The following is a 25,716-nucleotide window of genomic DNA, read 5'->3' as shown; positions in this document are numbered from 1 at the left end:
GATAAGCTATACCATACCTTATTTGATTTTGACTTAGTGGATTATGTTATCCTAATGATTACTCTTTATAAAGTATGATTTAAAGCTTAACATCTTGTGGAAACGAAGACAATGGATGAATGAACAATCACAATGAACTTAGGAGAATGTGCAAGCATATCAGCACTAATAGTAGAATAGCAATCACTAGAAATATTTTAAAATTTAGCTAAAATATGTAAAAGTACTTACAAGGCTTATCTGCTAAGCTAGCATCAAAGAAGTATGTGTTAAATTATAAAATGTATTTTGGAATTGGTCATCTTATTGTTCAAATATGCTTTTAACACACACACACACACACACACACACACACACAAGACAAAATAAAGGCTAAGATATACATGACGGAGAATATCAGGAGTTGCTTCTGGAAATTTGTCTTAACTTTTGGAAAGAAAGTCTTTGAAATCCAAAGAAGACTTGTAAGAAAGAAAGATGCTTCTATGGATAAAACATATTAATCTATAATTTTATATCAAAATAAAAACTGGCAACCTAAACTGTGCAGCCTTTACTCACATAACCATCTCAACAGATTGTACTGGATCCTAGCACAAGCATGATTTGAGCCATTCATATTGTACAAAAAGGTCCCATGGTAAACAAAGGAAGGAGAGAGGAAAGAGAATTGCTCTGTGGTTTCCTTCAGCTGAGAAAAAGGGTAATCAAGCACTGACCTTGAATTGTCCTCTTGAAGAAAGCCTTGCAGGCCTCACATGAAGCCACGCCATAGTGATACCCTGATGCAATATCACCACAAACCAAACACAATCTTTTGGGCATTGAGTTCAGCATGTATTCACACTTGGTTTGTGAATCTTCAGCAATGGTACTGGAGCAATCATCGTATCGTTTCCTGACAGACCCATTACCCCCAAGACCTGGGGCTGAAGAGTAGAGTGGTGGTGAATCTAACCCATTCTGATGTCCATTCATGGTTGAACTGTAGCTTCCACTGGCGTCAGAGGAGCCACCAGGGCTGTGATGGTTGATGCTGTCCGTCAAGGAGGCGGGGCTTGATGGTTCCGTCTTGATATATGACGAACAGCTAGAATCGATGTGTCGATCCTTGCTTGACATTCTGCAAAGAAGCCTGCATTGTAAAGAGAATGGGAGAAAAAGAGGTTTCTGTGCATTAAAGACAATGATCTTTAAAGGCATGCTGCAAGAGCTAAAGATTGTACATCATTCATTCATTAGTCAATACCTCTTGTTTTACATGAAGGTAATCAGCATAAGCGCATGACAGAGCTGTAGCAAAGACTGGCTGTACACAAAAATTATAAAACATATAATACAATATTTTTCTTTTAAATCACCTCTCCAAATTCTAAAATTGTCATGTATAGTAATGAATGAATTCACTGCCAAATTGTTCTTAGAACTTCTTTCCCCTATGACAACACATTTATCCCCTGTAGTAATAAAAGCAAAGAACATCAAAATTGTTTCTGTATCTATCAGATGAATGTTTTGCTTAGTAAATTCTTTTTTTGTCAGCAACTTTCATAAAGCACAACTGTACTTTCTGTATGGATTGAATCTCAGTATGAAGGAATGTGTCACGTTTAAAGAAATTTATAGAGAGATTTTTGATTAGATTACAGTGGGTAATTAAGCTTGATTTCTGTTTCACAAAATCTAAATAGAATAATTCATAAGCCTTGTCTGCAATTACATTTTAGCTGTTGTCCATAGGTTTAATCAATAATAATGTAAGCATCCAATACACATGGAAGACTATATGATAGGAATGCTAATATTTAACTATTGGGGTGGGGTGATGCCGTTGTTGAAAGGAGGAAACTGAATGTTTCTACTTGTCAGATGATGAGATCATTGATCTCTTCTTATTAAAAAGAAGGTATTCAAAGTAGTAAAAAACATCTGAACTTGCACATTTTCTGACTGTGAAAACTGGAAAAAAATTCTGCTAAGTGGCAGATTGATTGCTATGTGCTTCTTAACTGAAGAGACAGTGCTGTCATGGCAAACACCATGCTAATGTACTCTTTGAAAGATTTTCAAGAATGCAGTGAAATCTATTTCACTTATGACAGAGGTAAATTTGAGTTGGGTCAATATTCAACAACAAAAAAATAGCTTCTAATGCTGAAGAACGTAGCAGTCTGACTGATTCATCTATGTCATTCTTATACTAAATTTTAGGTGGAAAATACTTGGGATAAATTGGCAGAATTCTCGACAGGCTTCATGAACTTTAACCAAACTAGAACATGCTACTTTAAAAAAATATGAGTGTTTAATTAAATTTGGAAAGGAAACGTTGCAGTGATCTCTTAGTTATCAGAACTTTGGTTCTATCTTTTCATTTAGCCGACTATCGCTTGTCATTATATTCTACATAAATATTGGTTTAGTTCAGCAGAGCCAAAAAATATATTTATCTTGTTCAACACATACACACTATATTAACAATCCTAGAATCCTGTCCAAAAACAAAAAACATACCCAAAATTAATTTGTTAGAATTCCCATATTACTTTGATAAATCAAGATTAAATAAAACATTATCATTTATATGCTAACTTAATAATTTAGAGTCCTGCTAGCTCAGCAGATCAAAGTTTGAGATAAAGATATATACTACAGCCTAAATCTACTACCTCAGCTTGGAGAAGAACTTAAGAGGAGCAGTTTCTTATCTTATGAACTTTAAAAGGAAATAAAGTGATTTCCCATTTGTTGCCCAATCTTCTAAGAAAGAACTTGGAAGAGAAAATAACTTTTTAAAAAGTTCATTTAGAGGTTTTAGAGATTTTGTTAGTAATTAATAAAATACTACCCTAAATATTTCCAGTAAAGAAATAAACACACTCAACACCTCAAAAGGACTATGTTTTCAATGCCTGCCTGGTTATTGTCCAATGTAGTGTTTCCAACCTTGGGAAATTTAAGATGGGTGGACATCAATTTCTAGAATTCTCCACTCAGCCATGTTGAATTCAAATTCTGGGAATCTACCTATTTTAAAGTAGCAAAAACTGAAAAAGACTGGTGAATCTGTTTTTCTTCTATATTGCTTGTGGTGAAAGGACAGCCATAAAGCACAGAAATCCCTTTATAATTACCTCTTGATGTTTCTAAGGATGATTTTTCTTCAGCAGTTAATATCTTATTTAACAATATGGTCTTGATAATTACAATTTAATCTGAAGTTTATTTTATTATCTGTTTGGTGCACTGTCCAAAGCTATTTGTATTTTTAAAAATATGTATTGATCTACAACAATTTGCCACCAGGTTCGCCTGGTGCACCAGTTGCAGCCCTATCTGGATCGGGACTCACTGCTCACAGTCACTCATGCCCTCATCACCTCGAGGCTCGACTACTGTAATGCTCTCTACATGGGGTTACCTTTGAAGAATGTTCGGAAACTTCAGATCGTGCAGAATGCAGCTGCGAGAGCAATCATGGGCTTCTCTAAGTATGCCCATGTTACTCCAACACTCCGCATTCTGCACTGGTTGCCAATCAGTTTCTGGTCACAATTCAAAGTGTTGGCTACACGGCATCGGACCAGAATATCTCCAGGACCGCCTTCTGCTGCATGAATCCCAGCAACCACAGAGTGGGCCTTCTCCGGGTCCCGTCGACTAAACAATGTCGTCTGGTGGGACCCAGGGGAAGAGCCTTCTCTGTGGTGGCTCCGACCCTCTGGAACCAGCTCCCCCCAGAGATTAGGATTGCCCCTACCCTCCTTGCCTTTCGGAAACTCCTTAAAACCCACCTCTGCCGTTAGACATGGGTGAATTGAAAATCTCTCCCTTGCCCATGTAGTTTCTGTGTATGATTCGATGGTGTGCTTGTTTTTTATATATTGGGGTTTCTTTTGGATTTTTTAACCTAAAACTGTAATTTAGATTGATAAATATTAGATTTGTTACTATGTATTGTTTTTTACCATTGTTGTGAGCCGCCCAGAGTCTAGAGAGGGGCGGCATATAAATCCAATAAATCTAATCTAATCTAATCTAATCTTCCCCAAAGGAAAAAAAATAACATGGGGCAAGCACAAGGCACCTGGCGTATCAATTTTGCTTAGGATTCCAATAAAGATGCAAAGGCTGGAATAGATTTTCAAATCCAAAGTCAGCGCAAATTCTGATTGTTAATCAGAGAGTTTGTCATCAGTTAGCTGGACAAATATTATGTTAATGATGAGGACCAGAATCAATAGGATATCCATATGATTTGGCTGGAAAAAGCCCCACCAAAAATATACTTTTCCACTATTTGAAGAGACTAAATGTTTCAGATATATTGTATTCAATATTCCTCTCCACTTTCTACCTTGCGGTGACAAGTGTAATTAATACATTTATAATTAATAAATTTCTCATTCTTTTATCTTATTCTCAAACATTTTTCTCAAGACTATTTGAAAGAAAATGGATTACTTATGAATTACTGCAACTAATGAATTACCTTCAATATAGAGAATTTACAAAAACACCCAATTTATTAATTTATACTTGTTAGACAGCTCTTAAATACATTACAATCTGGGATACAGAATGAAATATTAGGCTTTTGAAGTTTGGCTTTTGTTTTGCTGTCTGTCAGCAAGAAGTCTATGTCTTCATTCTGACACAAGATTTGGTATGTCCATCATTAAAATATCAAATAATTATCTCACAATCTAGTAATTACAAAAGTTGACTGTAAGGGCTAGATGTCCGTAAATAACTTTTCTCTAGCTTTGAAAAAAATACAAACTGTTTTTAAAATGTTAAATAATTTGTAGGTTTTCTTTTTTATATATATAAAAAACTTTATATCCCACACATATTTGGTATGAGAGAAGATTTAAGGCCCTTAGGATGATTTTTCTTTTGCATTGAAAAAATGGACAAGGAAAAAATTCAGTTCTCTGGAATTGTGTAATTAACTCTTGAGCAAATTAAACTAGAAGGACCACTGCATAATATATACTTTATATATCATATTGTTTGATTCTGGAGATTTATATCTGACTCTTCGAACTAATTCCACTTTGCCACTCTAATTATCACACCAACTACATCTTGTAGGAGATCAGGAAAGAAAGGTAACACACATTCCTTGAAGCAATCTGTTGTAAAATCTATCTCTGGCTACTGAAGGAATAAATTGCTACATTAGAAAGTCCATTAATGCCACACAGATGTATTTCCTTCTGTTTAAAATTCAGGTAACACTATCAAAGTAGCAAAATGATAAGTTCCACTTATTAGATATAAAATCCTAGCTACTGTGATTGGTGGCTTAACATTATCTGTAACCAGTGAAGGGCTACCAAAAGTTTTATTACCACACTGTGGGCGTGGCTTATGCATTTTCTTTCAACATCTTTCAGTGCAAATTGGGTGTTCTGGGGTGGAGCTCCATTTTTACTACCCCACTGTGTTCCTCCCTGTCTGGGCAGCAGCCACCCTTATCTGTAACCAAATCTAAACCATGTCTTATAGTTATTTGTGTATGTATATGGTAGTACTATGTACAAAACAGTTGGATTTGCAATACTGTATATAAGCAAGCTAACAAGGAATATTTGTTTGTATTGAAGTACTGTAGCTTTAAGAGGTAGTGTTGCAAATTGCCATAAGAGGGAGCCTCTTTCTCTGCTACTCTGTTCTTTCTGCTGATTCACTGTGACTGATGTAGTAAGCTCTGTGTTAATTGATGTATACAGTACAGTAATACCTCGTCTTACGAACCTAATTGGTTCCGGAAGTAGGTTTGTAAGGCGAAAAGTTCGTAAGACATCTTCGTGTCGTCAAAGCTCCGCCCATGGAATTCCCTATTGGGATTCCCCACCTCCTTTCTAGCCTCCAGATCGACCGAAAACGCCGCCGCCGATCGCAAAAACGGCACTCCGCCACCCGGTGCCACCTGGCTATAACCTTCTGAAACAGCCGGGCACTTCTCGGCGGCCTCCGGAACCCGAACCTGAACTTCCAGGTTTGGCATTCGGGAGAATGCCAAGAAGCTCCCCGGCTGTTTCAGAAGGTGACAGCCGGGCGGCGGCGCTTCTTGGCAGCCTCCCGAACCCGAAAAGTTCGGGTTCAGGTTCAGGAGAACGCCGAGAAGCCCCCCAGCTGTTTTAAAAGGTGACAGCTGGGGGGTGGCACCCAGCAGAGCGCCATTTTGTGATCTGCGGTGGGTTCGTAAGCCGAAAAAAGTTTGTAAGAAGAGGCAAAAAATTTCCGAACCACAGGTTCGTATCACGAGGGCTTCGTATCAAGAGGGGTTCGTATCACGAGTTACCACTGTATTTGTAAGCTGTAATGTATGTCTGATATGTAAGACAAAGACAGGCTTGTGATATTATTATTGTATTGAGATATATTGATTGATTTGAACATGAATGACCGGACTGTTTTACCTGACTGTGCTATTTCTAAAGTAAACACTATTTTATATACTTTAATGTACCTGTTTTTGTATGACTGAATAATTACTAATATCTCCTGGATATCTGCTGGAATCCAACATTTTCTCTGTGCATGTCCCTGATAGCTCAAGGGTCATACAAGTTAGGTCAATATGAAGAAATCACATTTTGAACCTAGTCACATTATCCCACTTCAAAACACTCTAGCAATAAATGACAGTGGAATTGTACTAGCAGTAGCACAAGTATATCAGTAACATAAAAAGGGCTGAAATAAAGATAACAAAAAAGGGAATTATAATTCAAAATCACCACTGTGGAAAATTGTGTCTTGCTCCCTGAAAGATGATTTATCTCTTTTCCCTCTTTTTTGTTCCCATAAATGTTAAAAAAAACATTCCAATTGCAACTACCAGTAATAACCACAATACTAATTCAGTGAAGCGGTGGATGTGATATGCCACTGCTTGGAAGCTGTAAGGGTCTGGATGGGGGCCAACAGATTCAAGCTCCACCCAGTGTCTGTGGGCATTTTCTCACAAGGACTACTCGATCGGTCCTTCAATTGTTCGGGGGTGGGGACACTGACCCCCTTAGATAGGGTCTGAAACTTGAGTGTACTCCTGGACCCACAGCTGAGCCTTGACTACCATTTCTCAGCTGTGGCCAGGGGTAGCTTTGCCCAGGTTCACCTGGTTTACCAGTTGCAGCCCTATATGGACCAGGAGGCTCTACACACAGTCACTCAGACCCTCACCACCTCCCATCTTGATTATTGCAACACATTCTACGTGGGGCTAACCTTGAAGAGTGTTCGGAAACTGAAAATAGTCCAGAATGCAGTCACACAAGCTGTCACGGGTGTACCTCGGTATACCCATATAACACCTACACTTCGTGAGCTGCACTGGCTTCCTATTAGTCTCCGGGCATAATTCAAGGTGTTGGTTATTACCGATAAAGCCCTACATGGCTCAGGCCCAAACTATTTATGGGATGCCTCTTGCTGCATACCTCCAGAAACCAATAAGAGCACAGAAAGTTGGCCTCCTCCAGGTCCCATCGACTAAGCAGGTTGGCAGGGCCATGGGGGAGGGCCTTCTCTGTTGCCGCCCCAGCTCTATGAAATTAACACACACACACATGATATCCATACTGTTCCCACCATACTGGCCTTCCTTCAGTAAGATCACAAAGACCTGGCTTTGCCGGCAGGCCTGGGGATCATAAACTAACAACCATAATGGCCAAATTGTATGAATGCTATGTATGCATGTTGTCTTGATTATTCAATTATGGGTTATTTATTTATTTATATATTTATTTATTAGATTTGTATGCCGCCCCTCTCCGTAGACTCGGGGCGGCTTATTGTTTTAGATATTGTATTCAACTTTTTTTATTGTTTTTGTATTTATATTGTTATTGTAAGTCGCCCTGAGTCCTTCGGGATAAATGAAATGAAATGAAATGAAATAATATGCTTATTTCCCAACCTTGGAGATGGATAATACTTCTATTCTGTTTTTGCTATATACTTGTTGGCACTCATTATTTGAGCTTGCTATGAGCGGTCCGGTAGTGACAAGTAAAAGATATCTTTATAACAGAGTAATTATTTCCTAATCTTTACTTACTCATTACATTTAAAGTTGCCTGCTCCCCAAAGAGTTTGACTTCTATTTCTTTTCTTTACCAGATTTTCTGCAGCCTTTTTTTTATAAGTCTGAAATATTAACAACTGCCTTTAAATTCAATCATCATCCAGTGATTTTTATTCTAGACTTCACTTCAATCTAACATTATAAGCACTAAAATTCATAAGTCTAAGAAGAATATAGTGAATAGAACTTTATTTCAAAAAGAACACTTCTTTTTCAGAAAGTACTCCTGCAATGATGACTTTATCTTCATCCATAGTCAATTTTATATTGTACTATTAATATAAGAGAGTTTAGGTCATAGGAGATTAATAAAATATATATAATTGTAATTAACATTTACAATGAGAAATAATGTCTCATATATACTGTACAAGTGCACAGTATTTATTCTTAAAATAAATGTAAATAAAAATATAAAAATAAATTATTTTATTAAAATACAGTAGACCCCCGCTCGTTGCGAGGGTTCCGTTCCAGGACCCCCCGTAACGAGCGGGTTTTCGCGAAGTAGCGCTGCGGAAGTAAAAACACCATCTGCGCATGTGCAGATGGTGTTTTTACTCCCACAGCGCTAGCGAGGAGCCGAAGATTGGGGGCGGGGCGGCTGTTTGCCGCCGGCATGGAGGGCTTCCTAGCAGCCCCCCAAACCCGGGTTGGGGGTCCGGGGGGCGCTGGCTCTCGGCGCTTTCGAGCTGAGTCCGGGAGCGAATTCGCTTCCGGACTCAGCTCAAAACCGCCGATAGCAAGCGGCAAGGAACGGCTTGTCTCGGCGCTTTCGAGCTGACCGGACTCAGCTCGAAAGCGCCGAGACAAGCCGTTCCTTGCCGCTTGCTATCGGCGGTTTTGAGCTGAGTCCGGAAGCGAATTCGCTTCCGGACTCAGCTCAAAACCGCCGATACCAAGCGGCAAGGAACGGCTTGTCTCGGCGCTTTCGAGCTGACCGGACTCAGCTCGAAAGCGCCGAGACAAGCCGTTCCTTGCCGCTTGCTATCGGCGCTTTTGAGCTGAGTCCGGGAGCGAATTCGCTCCCGGACTCAGCTCAAAAGCGGCGAGAATGAACGGCGTGGGCGGGCGAAGGGCGGGCGGCAGCGAGGAGTTTGCATGGGCGGTGGGGAAACTCCTCGCTGACGCCAGCAAGAGGGGGAAGACCCAGGGAAGCCGCTGCCATCTACGCATGCGTGCCCGGCACGCATGCGTAGATGGTATTTTTGACTTCCGGGTTGAAAAATAGCGAAGTACCCTGTTCGCAATGGTTGGGGACGCAATAAACGGGGGATCACTGTATTGTAACTTACAGGTACAGCTTGTATGGATTGAAATAAATCCTTTGTTCTGCTAACAAAGGAGCAAAAAAAATGGAGTTTTGAATAATTATATCACATTTTTGGAGTTATTTTATAAGTAAAATAAATTTTCATCCTATTTCAATTTTTTAAAAATCTTTCTATATGAAAAAGAGAATTTTAAAGTTGTGCTTGTATATGTAATTTGTTTTCTAAAATGTATCGTGGAGGGTATTTTAATTTTGCTTCTTTAAAATAGAAGACTGAAAGCATGTTGTAGGCCATTGGGGAAGATCTACGGGAAAACAAATTATGTGAATTAACCTATCTATCTATATTTATATGTAGCATTCTAAATAAGTTTCATGATTGGGATATATCAAGAGGAGCATAGAATCTTGCTCATGTGAAGTAATTATTCCTCTCTACAGTACTTTGGTACCACCACACTTGGAATACTGTGTTCAGTTCTGGGGGCTCCAATTTAAAAAAGACATTGATAAACTAGAGCAAGTTCAAAAGAGAGTTACAAGGATGGTGAGTGGTCTGGAAACCATGTCCTATGAGGAACGAGTAAAGGATCTAGGGATGCTTAGTCTGCAAAGGAGAAGACTGAGAGGAGACTTGATAGCTGTCTACAAATATCTGAAGGGCTGTCACAGAGCAGAGGGATCAGCATTGTTCTCATTAGCACATGGAAGGACTGGAAACAATGGAATGAAACTGCAAGGGAGTAGATTTAGATTAGATATCAGAAAAAACTTTCTAACAATAAGGGTGATAAACCGGTGGAACAGTTTGCCACAGGAGGTGGTGAGCTCGCTTTTACTGGAGGTCTTCAAACAGAGACTGGAAAGTCATCTTTCTGGGATGGTTTAGTGAATTCTGCATTGAACAGGGGGTTGGACCCGATGACCCTAGAGGTCCCTTCCAAATCTATGATTCTATGATATTATGATTCCACAATTATTATTCTAAACAACACAAAACAAGAATATATCAAGATAGTCCGCAAGTTACAAAAGTTTGTTCAATGACTGTTCAAAGTTGCAACAACACCTCAAAAAGTGACTCATGACAATTTTTCTTACCTCCAACCATTGTAGCATTCTCATGATCACATGACTAAAATTAAGACATTTGACAAACAAATCATCTTTATACTATTGCAGTATTCTGGGTCATGTGATCATTGTTTATCATGACCTTCTGACAAGCAAAGTCAATGGGAAAGTCAGATTTACTTAAACAACTGAGTTACTAACCTAGCAACTGTAGCTATTCACTTAACAACTGCAGCAAGAAAGGCCATAAAGGGGAGCTAAAGTCACTTAACAAATGTCTCACTTAGTGACATAAATTTTGGGACTACATTGAGGTTGTAACTCAAGAACTAACTTTACAAACTATATTTTAATTTTTTCCCCACCCCCAGGTTCTATTTCCCATTTGAGCATATTTACATATGGAAATCTTCCCTAGCTCTAAAGGTTGCTTGGGGACATTTTGAGACATTTGTTTGTTTATTATTTATACATCTTTTGTATTCTTATTGTTATTATTTATATGTCTTCTGCCTTATTATTATTTATATGTCTTCCCAGTGGCCAATTAGAGTCCACAGGGTTGGCCTTCTCCAGGTCCCATCGGCCAACACTTACAACTGGTGGGACCATGGGGGAAGGCCTTCTCTGTGATGGCTCTGGCCCTCAGGAATGAACTATCCCCAGAAATCTGTGCCTCCCCGCTCTCCTGGCCTTCCGGAAAGCCTTAAAAACATGGCTCTGGCAGCAGGCCTGGAGCTGTTGAGCTAGCACTCTGCTACGGCCTAGAGGTGTTGAATACTTTTTGTACTGGGGTTGTAAACTCTTATATTTTGCTTTATTGTTGCTTGCCACCCACAGTCCGTCAGGAGGTAGGAGGACTAAAAATATAATAACATTCAAATTCAAATCAAATCAATTATTCATTCATTCATTCACTCATTCATTCATTTATTTGAGTTGGAAGGGAAGTATCTTATCTATATTTTATTATATTAAAGTAGCATAGATCTGATACTATAAGACTAATAACTACACAAGAATTTTAATACAGTGGTACCTCAAGATACGAACCCCTCGTCTTATGAACAACTCATGATACGAACCCGGGATTCAGAAAAATTTTGCCTCTTCTTACGAACTTTTTTCGAGTTACGAACCGGCGTTTGGAGACTGCTGGGAAGCCGCGCGGCTGTTTTAAAAGGTGACAGCTGGGCGGCGGGGCTTCCCAGAAGCCTCCCGAACGCCGGTTCGTAACTCGAACAAAGTTCGTAAGAAGAGGCAAAATTTTTCTGAACCCCGGGTTCGGTTCGGGAGGTTGCTGGGAAGCCCCCCAGCCCGGCTGTCACCTTTTAAAACAGCCGCGCGGCTTCCCAGCAGTCGCCGAAAGCCGGTTTTTTGCGGGGGGGTTTTGGTTGCACGGATTAATTGACTTTACATTGTTTCCTATGGGAAACAATGTTTCGTCTTACGAACCTTTCGTCTTACGAACCTCCTCCTTGCACCAATTAAGTTTGTATCATGAGGTATTACTGTATATATTTTAAACTTTTTTACTACATTTATGTCTTCTTCTGCCAAAGCAAAGGAGTTTAAAAAGCAGCTGATGCTTTCATGGTCTGTACAGAGATGGGAAGAGATATAAGAACAAATTTAACTACCGTAGTCACTGCAGAATTCCTAGGAAGACATTTCTGGGATGACTTCATGAACCATGCCAATTGAGAAGCAAATGTTCCATCCTGGGTCACCACTCAAAATTACCACACACTTCCAGGTACAATGTATATGGCTGTATTAATCTTTAAAGCTCCCAATAGTTTAAGGTCTAACTTTAAGAGACTGTGTTTCCCACCACATCCCATTACAAGATTTCTATTACAAGATGGTCTGGACATTCAAATTTGCAGGAGAGTCACACCTGAAGAAATCTTCAGTTTTAGAAGCCTTTCTATCAGGCCTACAAGGGAGAGCCTACTTTTGCATAGGTTCCAGCTTTGCTCTTTCCCCCTTTTCTCTCAAAAATCTAATGTTATTATCACCCACCCACCCCTGGGGGGGGAGGGTGTCATGGTAAAGTGTACTCTTTTGCTTGGTAAGTCACCTTCTGTTTAAACAGAAAACGGCTATAGACTGTTTTGTCTATTTATTTAAATATATTTAATTTAAATGCCACCCATCTCATCAATAAGGTGATTCTAAAATAATTTGGAAAAAAGGAAAAGAAGAAGAAGCAGGATCTAGTTCTGGGGTTAGATATTTCTCCAGCAAGAAAGAATACATTTGCATCTCTAAAATATATTAAGGCAATCATGTTACATGCATGTATCCTAGGTTCATCGAGCCCAGGGGTAGGCAAAGTTGGCTCTTCTATGACATGTGGACTTCAACTCCCAGAATTCCTGAGTCAATCATGCTAGCTCAGGAATTCTAGTAATGGAAGTCAGAACAGCCAACTTTGCCTACCCCTGATCTAGCCGAAATAAGTTGGACCAGTATCTAGTTACCCAATGATGTAACTATTAATGTTACTGATTTATTCAATTCATATCTCATTTTTCTTCCAGACAAGAGTGGTGTAACTGCCAGAACTCTCTCTCTCTCTCTCTCTCTCTCTCTCTCTCTCTCTCTCTCTCTCTCTCTCACACACACACACACACACACACACACACACACACCTATCTTCCACGCTCTGCTGAGAAACAATGCAGAAAAGGCACGTCTCTTTTTCTCCATTAGCCATAATACTTTGGTTGACAGGGTCCTAAGAAGGCCACCCCTGCCAGTGTGAGTGGGAATGTTGAATCCCACCATAGTAAGAAAATACCTCAGAAAACCTGGTCCAATATTATGAAGGACTTTAAAGGTCCAACACCTTCAACTGGACAAACTGGCAACCAATGCAGCTCACCTAACAGTGGTTTTACATGGGCCAGCTTAGGGGCCTTCAGAACTGTCGATGCCACTGCATTCTGTACCAGTAGTAGCTTCCAAATACTCTTCAAAGGCAGCCCTGTATAGAGCACACTGTGGTAATTTATTTATTATTATTTATTATTTAGATTTGTATGCCGCCCCTCTCCGACCAAGATAAGTCTAGGACATGAATATGTGAGTTGCGTTATCCCACTGAAATCAGGTGGACATAAAACAGTTGGAGCTAAATAGATCCAGAATTCAGCAGCTGTATTCTCAGCATGACTAAAACTCAAATTAATCTAATAAGATAAATCAGTATTAAGTAAATGAAAATGCAATATATATCTTGAACTTCTGTTGCACAAAGGAGGTGGAGGAGGTAGGGAAGAGGAGGGTGAGGAAGAACCTATATTTGGAAATAAATAAAGGCAACAAAGAATGAGAACGTACAGAATACCAGAATCGAAAGGGAGTGATTACTGTACTTCTTGTGAGAAGAAAGCAAAAAATCTCAATGTTGCTTCCTCTGCCAAAATTCGTTGCCACTGGCTCTTGTTATGCAGTTGAGTTACAACCTCAGCTGAGCTACTTTACTTCTCTCTCTCTCTCTCTCTCTCTCTCTCTCTCTCTCTCTCTCTCTTTCTCTCTCTGCTTCAGCTAATTGCACTCTAGCAAAGTGGCAAAATGTGAATCACTTAGTGGGAAAATGGGCACCAGCTGCTATTGTCAGAGAATGGCAATGCCGGGGAAAAAAAGGAAAGCGACTGAATGAAGTGTCATGTCAGAAATCAACGGTGCAACGTGTGATTTGAGAAAACATGACTACTTTACAGAGACAGGGTGTCATTATGGCATCACTGTAATACGATGCTTTGACAACTGCTGTGTCTAACATATCATCATTGCATTAAGGTGCACTGGCTTAGTTGGGAAAGGAATAGAAAGTTTTCCCCCCCTCTTTTAATAAGAAAAATCTTAAGAGGTCCCTGGTTAACCTTAATGGATGAGACTATGACTAATCATAACAAATCCTATCTCTAAAGGACATTTCACTATATTAAGGTTGTCCTTAATAAATATCTGTATAGAAATAAATATGATTTTTTTTCTTATTTCATTTCTGTGTGTGTGCACACACACACAAACACACTCTTTTAGGAGATTTATAATATCCCTTTCTTACAACTATGCTGAAAAGCAAAAATACTGCACTATGCACTATATTGGTATTACAAATGAATACCGAGGAGAAAATAGACCCCATTAAAAAGAGGGCACATAAAATGTTTCAAAACTACCCTTCTCTTCACCCTATTCAATCTCTCCCTCTCTCCTTCTCTTTATCTTGTAACACTAATTAATTTGGGGACAGTTTCAAAGTGTTCCGCAGATGAAAAACACATTTGTAGTTGGCACACAAAGGTTATCTCAAATAAGCAAGGATGAATCCAACTCATAACCACAAGAAAGAGAGAATCTAGTGCGATGCACCATCACAAGATTCCGAAAATTAGGAATCGCAACAATATTGCAGCAGATATGGGGTTAAATCAAAAGCAGGCATAATTTGTTTTCAGTGAATTTCCTTGGCCTTCTTTGTCTTCAGATTTAGCTTTGCTAAAATCTGTGTTTGCAAATAAATGTTTCAATCAATTCTGAATTAGCTTCTTGTGTTTATGCGCTAAATGTCACATGTAAACAATTGATAGATCAATGCTATTGTTACACGCATAATAATAATATATAATTATATATGCAATGTTTTGCATAATTAACTGGCAAAAATATTCATCGACATAACAATTATTTTTGCAGTAGTGTAGAATCTATATGCCTAGAAACCATGCACATTTTACATCTATTAAGTTTATAAAACCCTTTTATCTATCATCTCAGTTAGGTTTTGGCATTATATGACAGGAGAGAGAAAGGGAGATATGTGTTTTCTTTTCCTGCCAAATCCAGATCAATTCTTATGTCATTATTCTATATCTAATGTATTGCACTGATAGTCACCATTATCCTAATGACTTTTAAATAATGTAATAATTGAAAAAATACACTTGCATTAAACAAACTACTGCTGTTTAATCAATATTAGTGAGACAAAGTGTTTTAACAAGTCTGTATATATGCACTAATGTAGCTTTCATTAAATGTGTCCTTAGATATGCACCATCATTGTAGTTGTTGGGGCAGACAGATCTTTAAAGGCCATGACATGATGGTACATTTTACTTGCAAGGTCAACAATAGCAACAATAGTTCCATGTCCTTATACCACACAAATCATGACTAGTACAACACAAATAAAACTAAATTACAGTGGGGGAAAGAAAATTAAGGCAATATGCAGTGATGATGTCTTTATGATTTAAACACAACAACCAATATTAAAATTAAATGTAAACAGGTAGTTCTCACTTAATAATGGTAATTGGAACCAGAATTATTCCATCACTAAGCAATGGAGTCATGGAGCATTACATCACCTGCGTGCACCATTTAGTGACAGAAATTCCAAACTTCCAGTAGCTATTGTTAAGCAAATCACCATGGACCAGGGCTGAAATCCAGCAGGTTCCAAAGAACCAGTAGCAAAAATTTTGAATAGCTCAAAGAACCGGTACTGGAAATTTTGAGTAGTTCAGAGAACCGGCAAATATCACATCAGGCTGGCTCCAGAGCCGGGTGGAAATAGGTGATTTTGCAATATCCTTCCGTCTGGAGTGGGGAGAGAATGGGGATTTTGCAGTAACCTCCCCCTGTCAGGCCCACCAAGCCATACCCACCAAGCTACATCACGTCCACCAAGCCACACCCAGCAAGTTACATCATGTTCACCAAGCCACGCCCACAGAACTGGTAGTAAAAAAAATTGGATTTTCACCATTGCCATGGACCATTAAATCACCATTTGTAACCATCAGCCTGCTTCCCCATTAACTTTGTAGAAAGACAACAAAGAAAGGGTTCTTGATACTCTCTCTGTTTCCTTTTTTTCTTACAGGCGTTTCAATACCCTAACTAGGTAACACCATCAGTGCTAGTAAGGAGTGTTGTGGGTGGGAGTGGTCTTAAAGATTCTTTGGTTGGGCTGTTTACTGATGGTTCTTTGGAAGTTTCTTGATTGGGGTATTGTTTACTTGATTGTTGGCCTGACGTTAACCTTGAAGTTAATCTATGCTGATCTGAGTGCTGAGGGTTTTTTTTTTTTTTTTCCTTTGATATGGTTACAAATGGCAATCCCATGACCACTACAACTAATATAAGTGTGAGGACTAGTGCCTTTGTAAGTTTGATCAGAGAGGTCAATAAATATTTGATTGGCATTTTACTTATATGCATGCTAATTCATCTCTATGGTATTAATATGCTTCTTCTGAGTTAATTTGTAATTGTAATTTAACATTAGCTTAAAATATGACTGTTTAGAATCAAAGCATGATTTTTACATCACAGTTTAAAATCAAAGTTTCACTTATTCTCATTGAGTTGCATGCAAAAATATGATAGGAAACAAATGTTTAGGGCTATGAAAAGATCCCTGTAATCATAGATTTCAATTCTGCAATGCAGAAAAACATCCTTTTTTAAAAAAGACGACTGAGTATCTTAGATTCTTCCTGTCCTTGCCTCCAAAATAATGCCCCAAGGAGCGTAACAATTATGCAAACAATAATCCAGGCATCCTTTGTGATATCAGGATTGCCCAGTCTCAAACTACAGGCCAGCTATCAAGGATACCTTCTGCCTTTTGAACATGAAACTGACTGATCAATACATCTAAGAAAAAATATTCATATAGAAACAATTAGGCTTTTCCTAGAATTAAAAAGAAATTTGTAGAAAACCAGTGATCTTCTTCCTTCCCATTTCCCCCACATCCTTAAAGAAACGTTGCCTTTCCAATTATTGAATTTGTACTTACCGGAGTTTGGTCAGTTCAAATGCATACTAGTTGTGTTAAAGAATAAATGACCACTGATTTATAAAGCAATTTTTTTGTGCAGAAAGGAATGTGCAGGATCTTGAGTCACATGCACCTGAGTGCATTCAGTTCCTCTAAACTATTTCATCCCATGTCATGCTGTAGAAAAAACAGCCTGCAGCAACTTGGGGGTGGAGGGCAGATTTCACTCCTTTTCTCTGCAGGCATCTTTTAGTATAAATAGTTAACCTCCTATAGTTTAATAGCCAAGCGGGCATTCAGGTGTTTAATAAACACGCACAGCTTTAAATTCACTGTATTACAACCATCAATTGGGCAGCAATCACGAGGTTCCTAGGAGGAACTCGGACTTAAAGGTCAGGAACATTTGTGCACATGGACCAGTATAGGTTGTAGCAAAGGTGGTTACTACAGTAGTATGAACAAGTTACATTACGCATTTACCCAGCATGTTGCTTTTTTACATTTTTTTCAGTCAAAGGTTTCTCTCTTTTTTTTAGCCACATTGCTCTGCCCCTCTCCTGTATCATGGTAAATAATTGGAAACAGTCAGCAAAAAAGTTCAGGATTTTTTTCCAACCCAAGTCAGCATGTGCCTCCTCTCCTCCTCCTGCAGGCTCAGGAGTTCACCTGCTAATTCACAGATGCACACCTGAAGCAAGGAAGGAGGATAAGTATAAATCTCATAAATAAAGCTGCAAACCCCGCCACCACCCGACCTGCTCACCCAGCATCCTTTTAGACAGACGGAAATAACAGAAAGCAACCCAGCACTGCATTCAGTGGGGGGAGAAAAAACAAAATAAAGATACTACAAAAATAACAGAAGATTTATTTTAGGATGTAACAGGCTTTTCAAATAAGGATTATATTGAAGTGATTACAACATCAAAAGCAGTTACTTGTGCCAGTCACAAATCTGGTGCTATGGATCATGCGTGCCTATTTGTCTGTCATTTTCAAAGAAATAAGAAAAGAGCAATAACATAAAGGAGGAAATACAGCCAAGAATCTCCAGGCTCAAGAGTTTAAATTTCAACTGTTTGCACTTTTAAAAACTGTTACTATCTATGCACTGGAAATGTTAAAGAATAGTTGAATAATCATCATCCATAGTTATTTACTCTGCTCCTCTCAAACTACGGCCTGTATTTATTTTATATATTTATAGAATAGAATAGAATATAGAATAGAATATAGAATAGAATAGAATAGAATATAGAATAGAATATAGAATAGAATAGAATAGAATATAGAATAGAATAGAATTCTGTATTGTCCAAGTGTGATTGAACACCCAAGGAATTTGTCTTTGGTGCACATATCCTCAGTGTACATAAAACAAAATATACATCAGTCAAGAATCATGAGGTACAACACCTATTGATTGTCATAAGGGTCAAATAAGCAATGAGGAAACAATCAATATTAATAAAAATCTTAAGAATACAAGCAACAAGTTACAGTCATACAGTCCTAAGTGGGAAGAAATGGGTGATAGGAATGATGAGAAAAAACTAGTAGAAATAGCAGTGCAGACTTAGGAAAAGGTTTGACAGTGTTGAGGGAATTATTTGTTTAGCAGAGTGATGGCATTCGGGAAGAAACTGTGAAATGAATGGCCATACTTACAGGCCATCACACTCTATCATGACCACAAGTGTCTTAAAAAAATAACCGACAAAAAATGCAAATATAAATAACCTAAAAGAGAAATCCAGAAAAATAAGCACTCGCTGATAGACCAAAACATTGCACAAAGGGACCAAGGCCAGTATATGTTACATCAGGGATGGCAAACCTATGGCACGGGTGCCACAGGTGGCACGCGGAGCCAATATCTGCTGGCACGCGAGCCGTTGCCCTAGCTCAGCTCCAATGTGCATGTTTATGCCAGCCAGCTGATTTTTGACTCGCACAGAGGTTCTGGGAGGGCATTTATTGGCTTCCAGAGTGCCTCGGGGGGGGGGAGTAGAGGAGGGCGTTTTTACCCTCTTCCAGCTGCAGGGAAGCCTTTGGAGCCCTGGGAGGGAGAAACACGAGCCTACTGGGCCCACCAGAAGTTAGGAAACAGGCCATTTCTGGCCTCCAGGGGGTGGGGGAAGCAGTTTTTGCCCTCCCGAGGCATTTAATTATGGGTGTGGACACGTGCGCATGCGCAATAGCACACATGCGCGCTCATTCAACACCTGTGTTAGATACTTTCCTAAGAACCAGTTATAATCAAGTAATATTACGCCCCTTAAATAAAATGTTTTAAAAGAAACAGAAACAAATATATCCTCAAAAGTGGTCATGATTTATCCCCAAATACCTTTGCCTGCTTCCCCATTCTTAAAAGGTAAAGAGGGGGGGGGAATGCTGGATAGGAGTAGGGGAGAAAAAGAATGGAAAACTAGCACTTGGCAAGTTGTGAAATGACGTTTTCCTGCAATCAGCATTTAAGTGAATGTTTGTCCCAGTATGCTACACCATGCTGTCAGCAAGCAGCAGGGAGCCGTTGAGTTGTTACTACATTTGATTTGACTGCCAGGAGGGAGCTTTATTTCCACTAACTGTTAGTTGCCAGCTCTGAGGATATTGTCTTCACGTCTTTGGAAAGGATTCCCTCCCTATTCTGTATCTATTTCCCCACCACACTTTCCCCTTTGCTTTCCAGAAATCACCCCAAATTAACCAGAAGAGGCATCCTGTAAACTTACTGTAGTGTTATTGGCACCTGGGGGGCTTATAAGTGGAATTTGCCTTCATGGGAAGAAGCAGCAGACTTCAATTTTTAAAAAAATCAGTGACTTGGTCAAAATGAAAATAATGTCAGCTCATTGTTTACTACACTTTCTTCAACTCACTGATTTTGATACTTAAGAACTAATTGGAATAGATCTGACAACAACTGCTAGCAATGAAAGCATTTTTAGAAAAATGATTGCACGTGTATCAGCGGGGATGGGAATCCTCCTAAGAGACCGGCTAAGAATTCAGACTGAATGGAAAAGTAATTAACACTAAAGAGCTATAAGTGTAATTAAAGAAATTTCATTAAAGGAAGACAGGTGATCCTGCTTTCCTAAACGTGGCAAGATGCTGTATAAGAATGAAAGAGAAGTCAGTTTCAGTGAGTGGAGCCGGAAAGCCATGTCTTTAACCAGATCAGATTCTCAAAATTGGCTGTCAAGACGGGATTGTTGTGATTTGTACCCGTCTATCAAGTACACGAAAGAGAAAGACGGAGAGGGGAAAAAAAGGGAGGCAAAGCTGCTGTCGCTTCCATTCGCAAAGCACCTTTAATTTCCAATGCACCATCTGTTACAAAATCTAATTCATATTCTCTCTCTCCCCCCTTAATCTGATTTAGTCCTGTAATACTAATTCTTTTACTATCCTTATGAGCATGGCTCTCAAGGAAAAGCTTTGGTTCTGGGTTGCAAAGGAATTGAATATTCTGTAGTTAAGGTTCTAGTGACTTAAGTGAAGCATGCCCTCCATTAAAATGCACCCTGGTATAGAGATTTGTTTCCAGCCAATGCAGAGATACGGAATTTCTTGCTGTTGGGAAGAGGGAGGAGGGAAAGACAGGAGGGGGGAAACACACAAAAGGGAATAAAAATTATGATAGGAAAGTACGCTGGGAACATGAAAGCAGAGGTTGTCATAAAATACAATTGTTGTCAAATTTAGTCACTCTCAGTCCTAGCTATAAAATCTCTTTTTCTATGGTTTCAGGGAGGAAAGCTAAAACTGCGTTTTCATTAAAGGAGTTGTATATATAATAACAACGGAGCAGAACAAAAATGCAGCTTATGCAATATGGCATTATGAAAATCATTTTAATTGTTACTGGACCCAAATCAATACAAGATTTATTTGTAATATAATTGCCTCCTGTACAACCTGGCCATAGTAGGAGCCCACAATGAATGACGGGAAGAAATCCAAATCCAGGACAGAAATCCAGGATACAATGTTCAGCACACCTTCTGGTTCAGCCAGTCATCTAAGAAGATCCCTTCAAGCTTCTTTTATACTTAATGGAAATGTCATGTCAGAAATATCTGAGGATTTAGAGTTCCTCGGGAACTGTACTATATGAGAACTGGATCATGTTTAACTGCTTAGAACTTTCTCAGGGGGGGGGGGGAGAAATATATAAAGCGATTTCCCCCCCCCCCCCCTCTCGGTGTTTGGCCAAAGGTTACAAAATTTGATTATCAAGTTTGGAAATGACAAAAAATAAATAAACGTGCACCTTAGAAGGCAGTTATCACAATACAGGAAGATTTTGACTCTTTTGAAAAGTGGACAGAAACCAGAAAGATGGATTTCAATAGGGACAAATGTAAAGTCCTATTTTGGGATAGGAAAAATCGAAGGTGAGATGGAACATGAGCTGTGGTGGGGCAGTGGCTAGAATGCAGTACTGGAGGCTCACTCTGCTGACTGCCTGCAGTTTAGCAGTTTGATTCTCACCAGCTCAAGGTTGACTTAGCCTCCCATCCTTCCAAGGTCGCGAAAATGAGCTACCAGATTGCTGGGGAAAATATGCTGATTCTGTAAACTGCTTAGGGATTGCTGTAAAACATTTTGAATAGTATATGTCTAAGTGCTATTGTTATTGCAATAACACTGGGGTAGAAGTATATGCAAATAAGATTTGGGTACCTTCAGGGGTCATAAGATGAACATGAACTAACAGTGAGATGCAGCTAGGAAGAAAAGCAAATGCAATCCTAGATTACACTGATGCAATGGACAAGGGTCAAGATCATTCATTGTTCCTCTTATATTGCACCGGTCAGACAACACTGAGGATAGCAGAAACCAAATTGATAAGGTACCTGAGAGGATTTAAGAAGAATGGTTGGATAAGCATTGGAGATGCTTATCCTTGAGAACAGAAGGTTCTGGGGAAGAGTTGCCATCTGTCTTCAAGTATCTGAAAGGAAGTCAGTGTAGAAGATAGTGCAGTATTCTTCAGAACTGTTTCAGAAGTCTAGGCACAAAACCATGAATTTAAAGTGTAAAGAACTGGTTCTCAGAAATACATTAGGCAGAAACGGATTACTGGGCATTGGGATTAATGTCCTTATTTTAAAAGACTGCCTCTAGTGGTGGCAGGCAGTCCTTTGCTAATGGTATTAAAAAACAAATAAACTAGGCGGCCAGCCATCAGAAAATCCTGTAGAATCTGTGGAATCCTACATCTAGTAGGAGGTTGGATAACTCTAATGCCCCTTCCAACTCCTACAATAAGTTATTTTAATATAACTCAAAATATCACATCTGACAAAACAAAATTAGGCTTAGTCCAGAATAGCAAAGATTTGCAGACAGGAGAATGAAGAAGACACTAAAAAAAATTGAAATATTGAAGAGCAAAGAATCAGATATGGAATCACCAACTAGTAGAGACCAATCTGGGAGACAGAAGGGAAATGAGGGATAAATCATAAAGAGTAGCATGCATCACTTTCCAGTCATTGTGGCAGCAAATATGAAGCAAAGGCTCATCTTTATAGAATACATCTAGTTAAATAACTATCATTCCACAATTTGTTTCCTATGTTCGATCCCAAAGAATAATCAGTGAATATGGACATGTATAGTTTTCCATAGTAATTCAAGGGTTTAAAGAACAAATCAAACCATCTGTGATGTACAGTACTTACCTAGAAAGGTTCACTGATCCCCACTGAGCCTTAAAATACACACACACACACGTACACATATGTGGAGGATTACGGGAGGAGATACCTACTTTGTCTACAGCTTTCTTGAACAACGCAATATTTGTAACTATTTCTCGTATGTGCTGGGATTATATATGACAAAATAATATCGTCTGTCAAAAGGCAAGCTAACCCATGGTAGAGGAGTCATTCATTGAAAGTGCATATAGCATTATTTACCATAGATGTGTCTGTAAAATTGTATGTCACTGTATGTCAGTTCTAATGTAATACGTTCTTGCTTTTCCTTTCTAGGATGCGAGGCATGATATTTTGTATCATCTGCAACTTTCTAACAGCTTTTGGCAAAAGCTCCATATTCAGAATACATTGCAAGAGTAAAAGTTCTGAAGACAGGTGTGATGATTGCTAGGTCTAAATCAGCAGGTGAGCATTCAGCCGCTTTAGCAAATTGTTAGTCCTAGGAGGGGACATCAAGAGTGTGATAAAATGCAAGCTGAAAAGTGATCTGAAGGTGTAGCCCTGGAGAAGCCAATGGTTGAAATTATAATTTTAAATGGCTCTCGTATAAAGGGACAAAATGAACAGATTCTGGAAGACAAAGAATCAAGCAGATTATTAGTAGGAAAAAAAATGGCCTCAAATGTTGAGTTGTTCAAGAAAGCTGTAAACAAAGTAGGTATCTCCTCGTGTTATCCTCCACATGTGTGTATGTTTGTGTATATTTTAAGGCCTCTTCGCTCTTAGACTCGGACACCAGGAACACAGGCCGCTTGTACCGCACCACCGCTTGTACCCCGCCACCACTGCCTCTGGGTCCTCTGGATCCATTGCTAGTTGCACAGGATGTGAATGGGTCACAACATACACATATGTGTATGTGTATATGTACGCGTACGTGTATGTATATGTACAGCAGTGGGCTACTAGCCGGAACGCTAAATTGCTCTTGCCACTGTGGCTTGTAAGATCTTGCAGGGCTAGTGCGATTGTGCTTCTGCACCTGTGGAGGTAGCAAAATCACGCATGGAGGCACAGGTGTGCCCATGTTTTGGCAGGTGCAGAAGCAAAAATCCTCACCAAAACACAGTGCCCCTGCGGTTCTGTGCGCGATTTTGCTGCCTCCACAGGTGTACAAGGAAAATTGTGCTGGCCCTGCAAGCATTTAAGAGCCGCGGTGGCGATTACAATTTAGCGTTCTGGTTAGTAGCCCACAGCTGTATATGTGAATGTGTATGTACATGTACATGTAGCAATGTTTATCAACTTTGATCATTTTAAGATACATAATATTTAATTCCCAGAATTCTGCAGCCAGCGCTGACATATGCATACTGTAAGAAATAAATATTTAAGAGGAACAGCATCATGAGGTGGGGGGAATTTATGTATGTACGCTAGTGTGTATGATTGGTTTTAACTTGTGGGGTTTTTAAAATTAATTTAAATATTGGATTTGTTGTACATTGTGTTGCTGTTGCTGTGAGCCGCCCCGAGTCTGCGGAGAGGGGCGGCATACAAATCTGATTAAACTTAAACTTAAAAACGGCCCACTTAATACTCAACTACATAGAACATCAAAATCCCTTTGCCTTTGTTGTCTAACTTTCAAATGGCTGGAGTGTTTGATTGTATTAATTGTGTATTTGCTCCAGAAGAAAAAAAAAGTAAACCTATGTATCATAATACTGATATTTAATGTAACTATTTTAATGCGATAAGGATGGTACTTCTTTATTTCTTAGAAAATCTAAATTGTTTATGATAGTGAAATGGATTAGGTCACAAGGGTTTTGTATATAGGAAACAATCAAAACTAGTTTATGTACCTGAAGCTTTAACTAAGTTGGCATATACTTGTCAGATCTAGTAAATTGACTGTAAATCACATTGATTTCAGTTTAACAGTGAAACACATAACTGCATGTGCTCAAGACTTTAGAGGTGAAACAAGCAAACAACCATAACAAACAATTATTAGGAAGAGGCTAGTATATAATATTAAATATGGGCATAGTAAATTACATTTAGTTGAAGAAAGGATTGGAAAATAGATAAATTGCATGAAACTTTATAACATTCCAAAAATCTTATATTTGCAAACACACTTAAAGCAGCAGCATTGAAATAACTAATGCTGTTACGAGCCACAATCTACCTTATTGCTACCCACTCAAAACAATCTTTCCATCTATTGTCTTCTAAATAAACACAACAAATGTAATCCGAAGACATCTTCCATTTCACTTACATTCAGAAAAATCCAGATGCTAAATTAGGTATCTGACATCACTGTCCCAATTCTCATTTTGAAGTCTACTTAACAGATGCATACACCATCAAATTCAGAATTATGAATAAACTATATAAAATACGGTATCTTTTTGTTGCCTGGCTGTATCAAACATGCCCTCAAATTTAAACAGGAATATCTTCTAAAACATCTGTCACCACAAAACAAATAAATGATAGCCAGATGATGGTATGTGATTGGTTCACTCTGCATTACAGAGAGATTGCTAGTCTAAAGGTTTTTATTAAATATGAAAGCTTAAGATTTATGTTATGGGTGATGAGGCCAAGAATGCTGTGAAAGCGAAAAAATATGGCAACAGTATGCAGTACATCACTGGCAAGATAATTATTTATATAAAAAGTTGGCATTCTTAGACTTCCAATACATAGCAGATGAAATTCATATATTCAAAGGAGACATAATAATAACCTG

General features: G+C 38.8%; 1 protein-coding gene across 6 annotated transcripts in view; it reads right to left on the bottom strand.

The window, feature by feature from the left end:
- ESRRG (estrogen related receptor gamma) overlaps positions 1-25,716 on the bottom strand; it is a 584,956-nt gene that overhangs the window by 178,378 nt on the left and 380,862 nt on the right. For all 6 annotated transcript variants that reach the window (XM_070734407.1, XM_070734406.1, XM_070734408.1 and 3 more), the window contains one exon: positions 720-1,135. In XM_070734407.1, coding sequence (XP_070590508.1) covers positions 720-1,135 — 416 coding nt within the window. The remainder of the gene's footprint in view (positions 1-719; positions 1,136-25,716) is intronic.

Source organism: Erythrolamprus reginae, chromosome 1, assembly GCF_031021105.1.
Source record: "Erythrolamprus reginae isolate rEryReg1 chromosome 1, rEryReg1.hap1, whole genome shotgun sequence".
Classification (NCBI taxonomy): domain Eukaryota; kingdom Metazoa; phylum Chordata; class Lepidosauria; order Squamata; family Dipsadidae; genus Erythrolamprus; species Erythrolamprus reginae.
This window is presented reverse-complemented; position numbering and strand designations above follow the sequence as displayed.